This window comes from Neophocaena asiaeorientalis, unplaced genomic scaffold, assembly GCF_003031525.2.
Source record: "Neophocaena asiaeorientalis asiaeorientalis breed wild unplaced genomic scaffold, Neophocaena_asiaeorientalis_V1.1 scaffold67, whole genome shotgun sequence".
In the NCBI taxonomy this organism is placed as follows: Eukaryota; Metazoa; Chordata; class Mammalia; order Artiodactyla; family Phocoenidae; genus Neophocaena; species Neophocaena asiaeorientalis.
Genome location: NW_020173731.1, coordinates 6,358,695 through 6,374,829, shown reverse-complemented (window position 1 = coordinate 6,374,829; position 16,135 = coordinate 6,358,695). Strand labels below are relative to the sequence as shown.

Sequence of the window (16,135 nt, the reverse complement as noted above, 5' to 3'; positions counted from 1 at the left end):
GGGACAAATGCCCTTTTGAAGTCTTCAAGCAACCCCTTCATAGGTAAAACCAGGTGGAGTTATAGAAAAAAAGAAACAAAATTGAGGGGTGAGGAGACTGGCTAGTGGTTCCCTCAGCCGGCCCTCTCTTCTCGGATTCTTACAGAGTAGATTCACTATTTTCCCGTCATCCATGCAGCCATTTAACCAGCCATTTCTACGTGCTGTCCACCATGAGGCATGAAACCAAGCAGGACCCTGTGGGGGCTCCCGGGCAAGGAAGCCCTTCTGTGTCCCCCGTTTCTTGTTTGTAGGGAATAGACTCCAGCCTCCATGACCTTCCCTGAGTCCCAAAGAGCAGATTCGAACAGTTGCTAATCAGGGAAGGGAGGGGATGCAGAGACAAGGGAGGAGTAGCCAAGAAACACTAGTGCAGCCTTGGGGCAGGTCCTGGTTCCACCTCAAGGGATACACATAACAATAGCTTCGAGCTCTTCTACAGAACTAAAACCCCCAACAAATGGAAGATGTCAGCATTCTTCATTCCAGAGAAGACCACCTGAGGCCAGATTAAAGGAGTGCAGGCCCTACACATACTCTGATCTTATCCGCAACCCCACCCTTGAACCATCGCTGTAAAACTCCTCACCAGATCCTCCCAGGTTGGGACAAACAATTTTTCGGGGCACAAGCCCACTGTGCCCCCTTTGCCTGGCAAAGCTATAAAGCTCTTCTTTTCTACTTCACCCAAAACTCTGTCTCTGAGATTCGATTCAGCAGCAGTGCCCAGAGGCTGAGTTTTTGGCATCAGGCATGGGGGGTACCCTCCATGGGGCATAGAGTTGCCTTCCATAAGACACAAGTGTACCCCCATAGGACTGGATTTCTCTCCCAGTCAGGTAAATTCCCACCTCCTCTCCATCAAGATCCAGCTAAAAGTTACCCCCTCAAAGCCTTTGCTAATACCTCCTGGGCTAGAGAGGGCTTAGACTCATGGTCCTCATATGCCCACTCTGACGTTAAGGCCTTTCCCCAGCCCTGGCTGTGTTCTGGGCCCCAGCGTGACCCTCCAGCCTGCCCAGCTGCGAATCTCCAGCCCAGCTGGCCACCCACTTGAGAGCTGAAGGTCATTCCTCTGGCCTTTCATGATGGTCTGGGACACGCCGCAGCTCTGGATGTTCCAGCCACAGACCATCACAAGGATTTTATGCCACCTCCGTGGTGCCAGAGCTGACCCACGTGCCAAAGAGAACTTGTCAGGAGGACCACTCTGCCTCCGATTTTCTGGTTTCTCTACTCCATCGTTAGATTATGTGACTCACCTGGATCCCCCTCCCCCTTCTCTGAACAAACAGCAAACCATCTAGCCCTGCGGTGCCTTCCAGGAGGCCGAGATGCCCTTAGGCCACAGCTCTCTAATGGAATTACACAGGAGACAGGCAGGGCGTGCTGCAGCCTCCAAAGCCCTGTGTGGCTGACAGGCTCCTCAGGGGAACTGAGGGCACAGGGACCAGTGCTGCTATCCCTGGATCTGGGACGTGGGGTTCACATTTAGAGGAGGGGCACAGAAGCAAGAGTACAGTCTTGGTGATTGCCAGACCTGGGCTCAAATTCTAGCCCCAATTAGCTTACTGGATCTGGGGCAAATTATTTAACCTAATTGGACCTCAGGTTGCTCTGCACGGAAATGAGATAATAACGCATAGAAAAGTTTTAGCGTGTACTTGGCTGGGAAACACTCAATATATGAGGGTGATTGTTATTATTTTATGCTGGCATCAGTGGTACCTACAGAGGCTGAGAGATCTCTATACCCAGGGCCTGGGGAAGAAAGAATGGGAAAGGGATGGTGTGGGATATATGGGCAAAGATTAGGAGGGAGAAAGGAGAGGTGTCTCTACAGATACCATCTTACAGTCAAGGCTTCAAAAATCTATAGCAATAACAAGAGAAAGGCACATGGCCAATAAGTTGATGGACTTGTATGTTCATTTGTTGGTTGGCTGGTTGGTCGGCGAGTCCGTTCATTCATTCATTCACTCATTCATTCATTCAACTATTGAATGCTTACTTTGTACTAAGCTCTAAGAGAATTGATCAGGACAGAGGCGAGTCGGGCAGACAAAGGCTCAGCCCTCAAGGAGCTTCTATATAGCAAGAGAGACACACAGAGTTAATTGGAAGTATAGCGAGAGCTACCAGGGAGATGACCAGTGCTTACTGGATCAAAAGGACACAGGGCCTCACCTATACCAGAGAGACTGAAGAGAAGCTATATGGAGTCCTGGCCTGACTGTGGATTTACTCTAGAAGTTTAAGTTAAGGAAGGGCAGGACAAGACCATTAAGCGACACTGGTAACAAGTAAATTACACCCAACAAAGTTTGCAGTGAGAGGCACCAAAATTGGGTAGCTCCGTGACACACATTCTACTAGAAACCATCTACATAGGCATCTGGGCTGGGATAGATTTGCGTGTGAGCTCCCGATGCCAGCATCCCAAGCTCCCTTGGAGGGGTTGAACTCACATTTGATTCCTTTATTCTAACATCTCTTAGAAGGTAGTTATCATTACGACAGGCAGCCTAGGTTCAAATCCTGACTTTCCACTGACTAAGAGCAGGGGCTGGAATAAAAACCTCCACGACTCACTGGCAAAATTTATAAGAACGAGCTCATAGCCAAAGAGAAAACTTTTCGGAGTAGGAAGAGCATTTAAATGGGAACAAGGAAGCTCAGACACATGGCAGATGAGGTAGGAACGTGAAATCTGACTGAGCCAATAAAATAACCAGAAAGTAACCTGCAAGGAGGGCCTTTGAGGCCAGGGCGAAAACATGTCTCAGCAGCCTTCTATTAGCGCATGTGCAGCTAAATTCTCTTTGATGACGTAAGGCTGGCTGCCCTCTAGAAAGCAATGGCTCCTGAGCGCTTGTGGGGAGGTGAGGGAAGGCTGAGTTCAGGAGGATGTTCAGAAAGCAGGGAGCCTCCGCCAGCAACCTCTGCTGGGGCTTTACCGAGGACCCAGTGAGGGACACTCCCACTGCTGAGTCTCTTTGGCTTCTTGATGTTTCACCGACAAGACCTGTCCATTCTACAGGTCACTGACCGTCTGAGCCAGAAGAGAGATGAAAGATCATCTAGTTCCTGTTTCCCAAAGATGTTCTGCAAAACACTAGCTCTGATGGATGCTATTAAGTATATTAAAATAGATAATAAAAAGAAAGATAATAAATACTTATTGGTATAATTCAAAAAAGTGTTCAGGGGCCAAATAAATGTGAGAAATGTTGGGCTAAACATCTGAGACTTTGGGACGCCAACTTGCTCACCTGGGGACTGAGTCCATGGTCTGAGACTCATTAGCACCACCCTATTTATTATGAGTCAACCACACACTTCTAAGAAAATATTAGGAAGGTACGTCACTCTCCAAAGGACTGCATTGGCATGGCAGTCCTCTAAGGTAGGCTGGATCCTTTCTAACTTGTGGTAAACACACTGTGTCACAGGACATCAAGGATGATAAGAGTTAAGAGAAATTATGGCTTCCCTCCCCCACCACTGCCTCCACGTCGGGCTCTTCCAGTCCCTCCATCTATTCTGTCCTAGGAGGAAATCGGATCTGTGATGATGAGTCCAACAGCACCATTCTTTACCAAACCCCCCTGATGAACCACCTGGTCCTCTGGTGTTACCTGGGGGGCCCAGGCACAGATCTTGGAATCATCTGTCTGGGAGATTTCCAGGCGTTACAGTTTAGCCCCTACTCCCCTTTTAAAACATTTAGCACCTGACAGGGTCTCTGAATTCCCAGAAAAACTAAGCTCGTCCATAACAATAATGATAGCAACACGTACATTGAGAACTTGCTTCGTCAAAGCACCTTTCTAAGGTACTATTACCACTCCTATATTATCAATGAATGAATTGGGGCCCAGAGGGGTTAGGTAACTGGCCCAAGGTCACTAAAAGGACAGCCAGGATTTGAAGTATTTCAAGTATTCTTGACTTGCCTCCATACGATTATTCTATGAGCCAAACTATTACAGTCCCTGCTCTCCTTCTTTGCTCTGCTGCCTCCACTCCTACCTATAATGGAAGAGAACTAACCCAGCTGTGTACCTACTACCTGCAAGGCACTGTGCCTGGCAACGTAATCACCCTTCCACAGCTACCCAGTGGGGTAGACAGGATGAATCCACAGAAGAGAAATAGTTGTACTTGTTCAAATTCCCACCCCCCCTGCTGCCCACACCTCCCCAGCTCACAAGTGGCTGAGCCCAGATGTGAATATCTTCCTTTAAAGCCTATACTTATTGTAGAACTTTATTACTACCTTGGAAATGGCTGGATATAGCCTGACCACCTGCAGTTTAAGCAGAGTTATACATAGTGAAGCATGGAGCCCTTTCATTACCTCCCACCCCCAGGATCATGATGGGTTTCTGCCATATGCTTTTGGGGGTACTAAGGAGTGTCCCCCAAAATCCACAGAGGGCCTCCCAGGTCCCTAACATCACTTCTGATCCTCTTGATGAAAAAGGACTTGGCTTTGGTTTATATTTTGTTGTCCAGAAAGAATTATGGTCTTATCACTCACATCATCTGTCCCCTTCCCACCCTTAATTCCAACACCCTGATTTTAAAATAACCTTCACAGCTTGACAGTTTAATAGATGATTTTAATTCTACAGAAGCCCTCCCTGTGGAAGAATGGCAAGGAAAATATGGGCTGTGTAGAGATCGTTTTGAAAACTTAGTTCTTCAGTGAGGAAGGGGATGTATTTCTAAGCACCTGGCTCTGTGGTGCTTTCTTTCCATCTTATCAGCCTTCCAGAAGAATTCGTTCAGGGAGAAAACTGAAAGCCTTTCCAATGCCACTTATACACAGAGCTCTCTCCAAACCTCCAATGCTTTGACCTCCTCTTCGCCAGAATAAAATGCCCTTTTGTTAAAGTGGGCTAGAAATGTACATATAGTATTCAAGACAATTCACTATGGCAACCTCAGTTTTAGAAAACTGGTGCTTTGAAACCACCAGTAACTACAGTCCCAACTCCCTCCCAAACTCACTATGTTGGGGCCTTATCAAGCTAAGAAAAATCCATCCTGGAACAAATTACTATATGCAAACACGATGCAAAACATACTTACAAACATAAAAATACTGGCTTTAAAAATAAAGCGCCCTACACAGAGAATGAGCTCCACCCAACTAACTACCTACATGCCAATTATCCCATGCACTGACTGCTGCTAATTACCTAACGGCTTGTCTGCAATACGTCATTTAATTGAGGTACACTTCCTCTACTGTCCTGACAATGAGCAGGAGGACCAATCTCCTAGCCAGGACCTGGGAAGTGAGACCTCTTCCCCAGTCGTAAGGAGAGTAGAGCCCAGGTGAAACATGATTCAAGAAAGCGTCCGGTTATAAACAAAGAGGGGCAAAGCATGAACTCAGAACCTCCTGGACTGAAGGTGGAAGGTGAGGATGGGTGGCGGGGAAGAGAGGGAATAAATATGTAGCGAGTGGTTCCTATAGGCACTATGTCAACTTTTTTTGTTTTAATGCATATGATCTTCTCAATAAACCTAATTAGGAGGGATTTTTATTAGACCCTTTTCACAGATGAGGAAACTGAGGCTTAGAATAGTTCAGTAACTTGCACAAGGGCACACAGCTAATCAGGAGTCACACCAGGGTTCAAAACCAGGTCCTTAACTCCAAAGCGGGTACTCTTTTTAGTAAGTCACTAACATCACGGCCAAGCTGACCTGCTGGGCCATGCCTCCCCAGCACACCCACCAATGGTGTAGCTGTCACTCTGACGGGAAAACCTCTTATGTCTCGCAACCTGGGATATGACTGGGATTTACTGTACAATAAAGTATCCTCCAAGTATCCTCTGAAGGATAGCAAAGGCCACTGGAGATATTTTGGAGACAATCTGTGCCACCCCTGAAAAGTCAACAGATGGGGAGAAAGCAGAAGCTGAAGAATGTCAGCATGGGAAAAGCTGAGAGCCACACTTAACCGAGGCCCACCACAGGATGCAATGCTGCTTATCAGGAAGATGGGGGCAGGTGCCGGTTTGGAATCTACCCCTTATGAGCTGGGTGGCCTTGGAAAAGTGATTCTCTTCTCCATGGGGTCCTAGCTGCTTCCTTTGAGAAGCGGGGTTGGTACTGTAATGTCATGAGGTTGTTCTGAGGATTTAATAAGCTGACATAAAACATACACTGACATTGTGACATATCTGGAGTTGGTAATAATGTTACTATTAATAGTGCACAAAGCCCCGATTGCCTGTAGGAAAATGCCCGGAGAGCCTGACATCCTAGGAAGCCGAGGGTCTGAGATGAGGAAGGTCCCACTTCCCCTTTTTTCATGAACAAGTACACGCCACATCCTCAGAAGAGAGGAGGATGCCGTGCTTTCCTTTTGGCAAAATACTGATGCCCTGGTGACTGACCTAACAGGTCAGAACAACCTCATTTTTCCTCCTTGAATGGAACTAGCCAAGAGTGGGTGTGCGCCGACCTCACCACTGACAGGAGCTAAAGGGACAGTGAGGCCAGAGCAGCTGGCCCCTCCTTTCCTGCAAGAGGTGCAGAGAACCCTGGGATAACATCCACCCCACGGAACATTCTGCAGAGCGAGTACCCTGTATACACAAAGGCAGAAGCGTAAGATAAGAAAGAAGGGAGTGTCAAGTGGATGAAACAAAATAATAACTCACAGTTTAATTGAGCACATACTATGTTCTAGAACCTGTATGTAGGAGCTTTGCAAATATTATCTTATTTAATCCTCATAATTATCTTACAAGTAGACCTTTCCATCAGCCCCATTTTACAGATGGGGAAGCATTTAGAGCTTGCAGAAGCACTAAGTGGTAGAGCAGGATGCAGACTAAAGTCTCATCTGGCTCAGAGCCCACAGACAAGGAAAACCAAAGGTCAAAATGCTGCATCGGCCTTCAGGTTCTGCCTCCTTCATCCTTGCCTGTGACCTCAGGTGTCTTTGGAGGAAGGTAACAGGTCCTCCATGAGTTGGGTCCCAAGAGCAGTGCCAAGGGCTGGGTGGTGCTCATACACATGGGTTCAGGGATAAGGGGGTGAGACTTGGAATACAGAGGCTAGGGTCAGCTATGAAGCTGTGAGAAGCAGGAAGAGACCTGGTCAAATGAGTCATTTCTGGCTCCGGTTCTTTCTTTACTATGACCTTTCTATAAAATGTCATATTTGTGAAATGAGGGTGGTGGTGAAATGGAGGAGAGACTGGATGTTCATTGAGGCTCCTTCCAGCACAGAGTTCTTGCTGTGCGCTGGAGGACATCTACAGGACCGAACAACTCCCCAAACAGATGTCAAAGGCACTGTGTTCTCAGGAATCTTTGCAAATAACACACTTGATTTTGCCAAGATAGAAACAGCCGCAAGAATACACTTCATTTGGCCAGAAAAAAATAGCTACAAGAATGATTCATGCATGTAATGTTCTCATCTTCTATGCCCTATGTAACTAGGCATTAATTCGCAAAAGGACAAAATGAGAGACTACAATGAATATACCAAAATGCCTCTCTTTTTTTCCTCTTTATATAAAAGATCTCACTAAAATTCTCTCAGATCCATATCAGACTCATAGGCACTTGAGATTGGAAGGACATTTGAAGATCAACTGATATGACTCTCCACTGGATGGCTAAGTCCCCTCCACAGTGTCTCTGAGGGGTCTCCAGGGATGCCTAAACACCTCCAGGACAAGAAACCAGATACCTATTGAATTCAATGGGCAGCTCCGATCTTTTCCGAGGTCCTTCTTATACTGTCTACAGCTTTGGTTCCACCTCTGCACCTTGTGGCCACACAGACTACGCCAAATGCTCCTCCACACAGTCCTTCAGAAACGTGGTCCCCGAGTCTTCTCTTCTGCAGAGCTGTCAATCATTCTGCACTTACAAAAACAATCTGACCGCTGACACACTGTTGTTTTTGTTGTCGTCCTTGTTTTTCTAAGACAGATTTACTTGATCCACAATTTTTCCAAGATGATTAGTCCTCCAAGTAACCCAAACTGTGCATTTTTTCCAACCTATATTATCAGCAACACTGAAGGCCAATCATAATCAACTTGCTTTCATAAAAAGAAGGAATCCATCAAAAAATAGACTTTAAGAGAATCCACTTGGCTAAAACTATCACCAGCAAGCGTTCCATGTTCACAGATAAACAGGGAAGAACTATGAATGCACATTTCTCCCCCACTACCCATTCCCCACTGGAATTTAAACGACCAGCTTTCCAATCACAGAACCATAAAAATCATCAATCATCGGCCACAACCTCACATCTTATGATGTGGATACTGAGGCCCAGCGATCCCATCTCTTTCTCCATGCCATCCCCGGATGTTTTTATAATACCCCGTGCTGGGTTAGGCACTGGGGATACCAAGCCCTTGCCCTCCCAGGTCTCTGAGCAGGGACTCACAAGGCAGTGTAATTCAAGGAATGTAAAATAGGTAGAAGCACATTGGTGGGGTAACCCAATGACAGGCGTTTGGAACCTTGTACAAAAAACTTGGCAAAAGGCTGTTTCCTTTCTCTGCGCCTTTACTCAAGCTGCTCCTCCAAGTGTAACCCTCCTCTTTGTTTGGCAAACTGATCCTTTAAGACTCAGCTTAGGTATCACCCCCCCCACCAATACTTTCTCCCTGACTCCCCCTTTATCTGCCCTTCTCCCTTATGATCCCGTTAACACCTTGTACGAATCACGCTCATTGTACGTAGCATCATGTACCACACTTAGCCTTCCCGTGTGGATTGTCTCCATTAGACTTGAGCTTCCTGAAGCTAGGGAACTGAGTTTTACTCAGTTTTATACATCTAGTCTGGTTCAGTTGGCATGTACTGGATTTGATGAACAAATAAACATTTCAGCAGACTCTTAAGGGTTAACAGGAATGTGTCACACACAGAAGAAGAGAAGAGAATTCCAGGTCAGGAAGCCCATGCAGAGAGACAGTGCTCTGAAAGGGTGTGGCATGTCTGCAGAGCTGTGTGGGCCATTCTCCTGGTGGGCGTTGGAGTGCTGGGGTTGGAGCTCGGGGGTTAAGTTTGGGCCAGATGTGAAAAACCACATAAGCCGTGCTGAAGTTTGCAGACATTATCCTGTAGTTAGGGTGGGTGCAAAAAGTCTTTATGGAGGGGAGTGACGTCATCCCATTAGTCTTTAAGGTCACATAAGTGGCCAAGGAGGAAGCACCGTATTGAGGAGAGACACAGGGAAGGAGGGTATGTTTGGAGCCTATGCTTGCTTCAGAACAGGGGGAGACTCTGTATCAGGGGCACCATGGTGCAGGAGCTCAGGAAGAGCCCTGAGGGGTGATGCAAAGTGTGGACCCAGGTTTGAGAGCATCGGTGGAACCAACAGGATCTGATAAGTAAACTGAGGCGTGGGAGACAGGGAAGAAGCATCAGTGTTGACGGCAGTGTTTCTAACCTGGAACCCCGGGGTGAGACAGACAATGTTAATAGAGACGGGCCATGAGAAGAGGAACAGTTTTGGCGGGGGGCAGATCGTGAGGTCATTTCTGGAAAGATTCCTATGACAATCCTCCCAGACGATGTCTATAGGTTGAAAGCTACTTCTTAACTAAAGGACATAAATGAAATGCAAGAAAATCAGTCATGAAAACCTCAAGAGTACAAGACATATTTTAATCCTCGCAGAGACAGAGCAATTCTGATGATTTGAGGGTGAAAGAAACAAGTTCAGATGAGAAATCTTCTGGTTTTAAAACTACAAATCATTTCTCAGTCCGTTAAATTGACAGTTGTATACAAAATATTCTCTAGACAATCAGATTCCATCTCTTATTTTCTGGACTCAACTGAATCATTTTCACATCTTTAAAAAAAATTCTTATTACCAGCTGGCTAATAGCCTCACACCATTTAGTGGGTCCTAGTCGCCAGGGAGAATTCACTTTATATTAATTAAGTGGTCCCGCTCAGCCATTTTATTGACTAACAACCTCATTTTTTACTCATCTTTTCAAAATGCTAGAAGGTCAGGATTTTACTGAGGAAAAGCCCACAGACACACTCATGAGCAAATCCCTTCTGCACCAAAATCAATCCATCTTTTAATCTAGCAATATCCTTTTCTCTCTCATTTCATAGCAAAAGCTCCAAAGAGCAAGCAACAAACGGAACCTCTACAGAATCAACTGCTCCACTGAAGTAAACAGCAAGAGGACTTTCCTGGCTCATGTGGTTATCCTAAGTGTACAGAGACTCTCTCTTGGTAGAAAAGAGACTGAGATTGCCAGCTTACCCTCTTCCTCAAGTTGTAGGTGAGAATGAGGTTCCGGGAGAAGGAGTGGGAGAAGGCTGTGTAGAATTCCAGCACTTTCTGCAGGGCGTCCCGCTTGATCACATGCAGGTCACAGTAGGTCAAGGCCCTGACGTTGGCACAGGACTGGGCAAGGGTGGCTTCCTTCCAGAACACGTCTCCAAACACGTCTCCCTTCCCTGAGGAGAGAAAATGGTGATGAGGAAAGTATCAGTAGGAGGTGTCTGGCTATCGGGGTTGGCTTCCCACTGTCTCCCAGAGTTGCTGTCCATTTGGCATCCCATGGCTTGGGCTCAGAAAAGGCAAAAATGGTTTTAATTTGGACCTTAGCAACATGCAATTTAAGAAACTTTAAAATACCATAGGATATATGTCAAAGTTCAACCAATAACTGTGGGTTCATTTGTGACGTCCTGAACACCCTAACCAAAATGGGAGCCCCGTGTTATTCTTTATCACCCACGGTTTTCCGAAGCATCGATCATAGTCTGCAATTATATTATTTACTTGTTTTTTGTCTGTCTCCCAACATGAGCATTCCTGTGTCTCATCTCTCCACTAACACCGAGTGTCTGGCACACAGTAGGAGTTCTCACAATATCTGCTGGCAAAAGAGAAGTGAGGAAGGAAGGTGAACGGGGGGTCTACATTAGAGGGACTTAGAGGCACACACTAGGCTGTGATGGGGAGGGTGTGGACTCTTCATTGGAAGCTGAAGAACAGGTGGTGTCTCCCCCGTTTAGGATGACCTACATGGAAGGAGTCAGGCAAGAGTGGAGTTCCTCTTCTCCCACACTCTGTCCACTGCCCTGAGGTTTATGTTTGTGTGGCGCCTCATTCCTCACCCTCTCTCCCATACCTCCTTCCATGTTCCTCCCCTTGCCAAATGCCCTAATGGCGGTATAAAAAGATGGGCCCTATATAAGTGGCATCTCCAGGATCCTCTATACCTAGTATTCCACAAGACTATATTTAACAATATATTTAATAGTAAGTCAATTCCACATAGCCATATTCTGGGTCAAACTCCTATCAATCTCCTCTAAATATCTGTTTTTCACACCTAGGGGTATTCTTCCTACCTTTCCCAGAATCCCATGTTTTAACATATGTCTAATGCAAAGCTTAATTCATTCCTGGCACAGCCTCTGGTTATAAATAGCTTGAAATGTTGTTTCTCTTGCTTTTAAATTTTCAGCACAGATAAACACAAATTTGAATCCCCAGGGAGCCAGAGAGGAGTATTTGGGGGGGGGGGGGGGGGGGGGGGAAGGAAACAATGCAACAAGGGTGAAAACCAATCTAACAACTCTCAAGGGAGTTGTCAGCCCATGCATCCAGATAAGCCACACTCTGCAGTGAGAACCCAGGTACCCGCGACTCAGTGTGATCTACAGGGCAACTGTTTTCCTAATTCAGGCTAAGGAGGCAATTAGAGTTTTAAGCATCTGGACAGAACTTGACTTTTTCTCAAACACCAAAAAGTGTCCGCTCTAAGTACATAAGGTACTCCACGGGTACAGCCCTCTCTAAGCACCTCCACGACGTGAGCTGAAAAGCAAGTATACTGGACACATTACTCTATGTGTTTGTGAAATAATGTGTAGTTCTAATTTATGAAGACGGTTTCACCAACTCAATATGAGTAGGATACATGCTTGGGGTAGCATTTAGGTAAATATGCCTTTAAAACTGTGCTATTTAAATTCCCTTACCAGGTGTTTTTCAGCCATCTGTTATGAGTGGGCTAATGTAGGGCAGGGGCCAGTGGATGGTAATGTTTCTCTCAGTGTGACACCACCTGGCTTCCATGGAGAGAGGTTCATTCAGTGTGTGCTCCCTAGCATGGAGTTCTCACCAAAAAGGCTGGCCAATTCATTCATACATATGGAGCATTCTATAACCCCTCTTTACTGCTCTGCAGTGCCTCTCACACCTTTCATAATTATGTAATCCTTTTCTCCTAGAGAATGCTCTTTATCTGACATGCAGTATGGTAAACAGTAAAAAAAAAAAAAAAAAATGGACCCTACACATATACTGCAACTTACTTCAAGAGGCAAAGCCTAATTCCCTTTCCTTGAATCTGAACTCACTTTAGTCTCTTGCCTTCATCAATAGAATGTGGCAGAAATGATGTTGCAGGATTTTCAGGCAGGGTCATAAGAAGCCTTGTAACTTCTGCCTGTGTCTCTTGGAACACTTACTCTCAGGATGCTCCCTCTTGGACCCAACCACCATGTTTTGAGAAGAACAAACCACACAAGAGGTCACATAGAAGTGATCTGGGGACAGCCAGGCTCTGTCAGTCATGTAAGCAAGCCATCTTGGTCATCCAGCCCAGTCGAGTCTTCAGATGACTGTAGCCCCAGCCAATGCTGGACAGAAACCACGTGTGGGAAGTTCAAGGGAGAATGAGCCATCTGAGCCAAACAACCCACAGAATCATGAGAAACAATTACTTTCTTAAGCCACTAAATTTAGGAGCTGTTTGTTAAGCAGAAATAGATAACCAGAACAAACAGAATCATGGAATTCTAGGATGAGAGGCCCATGAGAAATTACTTAATGGTTTACCTAATATTCCAGCAGAACACTGAAAATCATCCCAGCTCTGAACCGGCACCCCACTTCCTTCCCTGAAATAACGAGATGAGAAAGAGCTAGAGGTGGCTCTAATGGGCAGGTTCTCTTAAGTGAGTGTTTTGCCCATCAGTGAGAAAATGCGGAATTTACAAGTTCTGCAGTCTCCTACTGTGATCAAATGTGGTATAACTAAGCCAGAACTATTGAGAGTAGACCATTGGTAATCTTGCCTAATTCTTATTAAGATTACTTCCTTTAAGCAACCTAAGCTTCCATCAATAGATGACTGAATAAAGAAGATCTGGTGTATGTGTGTATACATGTCACAAACACACAATGGAATACTACTCAGCCATAAAAAAGAATGAAATGTTGCCATTTGAAGCAACAGGGATGGACTTGGAGGGTATTATGTTAAGTGAAATAAGTCAAAGAAAAACGAATACTGTATGATATTACTTACATGTGGAATCTAAAAACAATACAACAAATTAGTGAATAAAACAAAAAAGAAGCAGACTCACAGATACAGAGAACAAACTAGTGGTTACTAGTGTGGGGAGAGGGAAGGCAGAGGGGGAATTTTGGGGTAAGGGAATAAGAGGTACAAACTATTAGGTACAAGCTAAGCTAAAAGGACATACTGTACAACATGGGGAATATAGCTAACATTTTCTAATAACTATAAATGGAATATAACCTTTAAAAATTGTCAATCACTACTCTGTATACCCATAACATATAATATTGTATGTCAACTATACTTCAATTTAAAAAGCTATAGAGGATTGGTTCAAGGTGGCAGAGTAGAAGGATGTGCTCTCACTCCCTCATGTGAGAGCACTGGAATCACAACTAACTGCTGAACAATCATTGACAGGAAGACACTGGAACTCAACAAAAAAGATCCCCCACATCCAAAGACAAAGAAGAAGCCACAATGAGACAGTAGGAGGGGCGCAATCACAATAAAATCAAACCCCGTGACCGCTGGGTGGGTGACTCACAAACTGGAGAACACTTACACCACAGAAGTTCACCCACTGGAGTGAAGTTTCTGTGCCCACGTCAGGCTTCCCAACCTGGGGGTCTGGCAACGGGAGGAGGAATTCCTACAGAATCAGACTTTGAAGGCTAGCAGGATTTGGTTGAAAGACTTCGACAGGACTGGGGGAAACAGAGACTCCACTCTTTGACGGCACATAAAAAGTAGTGTGTGCACCAGGACCAAGGGGAAGGAGCTGTGACCCTATAGGAGACTGAACCAGACCTACCTGCTAGTGTTGGTCTCCTGCAGAGGCGGGGGTTGGCTCTGTCTCACCGTGAGGACAAGGACACTGGCAGCAGAAGTTCTGGGAAGTACTCCTTGGCATCAGCCCTCCCAGGGTCTGCCATTAGCCCCACCAAAGAGCCTGGGAAGGCTCCAGTGTTGGGTCACCTCAGGCCAAACAACCAACAAGAAGGGAACCCAGCCCAACCCAACAGCAGAGAAGCAGATTAAAGTTTTACTGAGCTCTGCCCACCAGAGCAACAGCCAGCTCTACTCACCACCAGTCCCTTCCATCGGGAAACTTGCACAAGCCTCTTAGATAGCCTCATCCAACAGAGGGCAGACAGCAGAAGCAAGAAGAACTACAATCCTGCAGCTAGTGGAACAAAAACCACATTCACAGAAAGACAGACAAAATGATAAGGCAGAGGGCTATGTACCAGATGAAGGAACAAGATAAAACCCCAGAAAAACAACTAAATGAAGTGGAGACAGAAAATCTTCCAGAAAAAGAATTCTGAATAATGATAGTGAAGATGATCCAGGACCTCGGAAAAAGAATGGAGGCAAAGAGCGAGAAGATGCAAGAAATGTTTAACAAAGACCTAGAGGAATTAAAAAACAAATACCTAGAAAAATTAAAGAACAAACAAACAGAGATGAACAATAACATAACTGAAATGAAAACTACACTAGAAGGAATCAATACCAGAATAACTGAGGCAGAAGAATGGGTAAGTGACCTGGAAGACAGCATGGTGGAATTCACTGCTGCAGAACAGAATAAAGAAGAAAGAATGAAAAGAAATGAAGACAGCCTAAGAGAACTCCGGGACAACATTAAACACAACAACATTCGCTTATACGGGTCCCAGAAGGAGAAGAAAGAAAGGACCCAAGAAACTATTTGAAGAGATTAGAGTTGAAAACTTCCCTAACATGGGAAAGGAAATAGCCACCCAAGTCCAGGAATCGCAGAGAGTCCCACACAGGATAAACCCAAGCAGAAACATGCTGGGACACATAGTAATCAAGCTGGCAAAACTTAAAGAAAAATTATGGAAAGCAGCAAGGGAAAATGACAAATAACATACAAGGGAACTCCCATAAGGTTAACAGCTGATTTCTCAGCAGAAACTCTACAAGCCAGAAGGGAGTGGCATGACATATTTAAAGTGATGAAAGGGAAGAATCTACAACCAAGATTACTCTACCCGGCAAGGATCTCATTCAGATTTGATGGAGAAATCAAAAGCTTTACAGACAAGCAAAAGCTAAGAGAATTCAGCACCACCAAACCAGCTCTACAACAAATGCTAAAGGAACTTCTCTAAGTGGGAAACACAAGAGAAGAAAAGGACCTACAAAAACAAACCCAGAACAATTAAGAAAATGGTCATAGGAACATACATATCGATAATTACCTTAAACGTGAATGGATTAAATGCTCCAATCAAAAGACACAAGCTCGCTGAATGGATACAAAAACAAGATTCATATATATGCTGTCTACAAAAGACCCACTTCAGACCTAGGGACACATACAGACTGAAAGTGAGGGGATGGAAAAAGATATTCCATGCACATGGAAATCAAAAGAAACCTGGAGTAGCAATACCCATATCAGATAAAATAGACTTCAAAATAAAGAATGTTACAAGAGACAAGGAAGGACACTACACAATGATAAGGGATCAATCCACGAAGAAGATATAACAATCATAAATATATATGCACCCAACATAGGACCACCTCAATACAGAAGGCAACTGCTAACAGCTACAGAAGAGGAAATGGACAGTAACACAATAATAGTGGGGGACTTTAACACCTCACTCATTTTCATCCAAAATGAAAATTAATAAGGAAACACAAGCTTTAAATGACACAATAGACCAGATAGATTTAATTGATATTTATAGGACATTCCAT

General features: G+C 45.0%; 1 protein-coding gene across 2 annotated transcripts in view; it reads right to left on the bottom strand.

The window, feature by feature from the left end:
• Positions 1-16,135, bottom strand: part of KCNH1 (potassium voltage-gated channel subfamily H member 1) — a 409,116-nt gene that overhangs the window by 78,328 nt on the left and 314,653 nt on the right. For both annotated transcript variants that reach the window (XM_024751064.1, XM_024751065.1), the window contains exon 10: positions 10,330-10,526. In XM_024751064.1, coding sequence (XP_024606832.1) covers positions 10,330-10,526 — 197 coding nt within the window. The remainder of the gene's footprint in view (positions 1-10,329; positions 10,527-16,135) is intronic.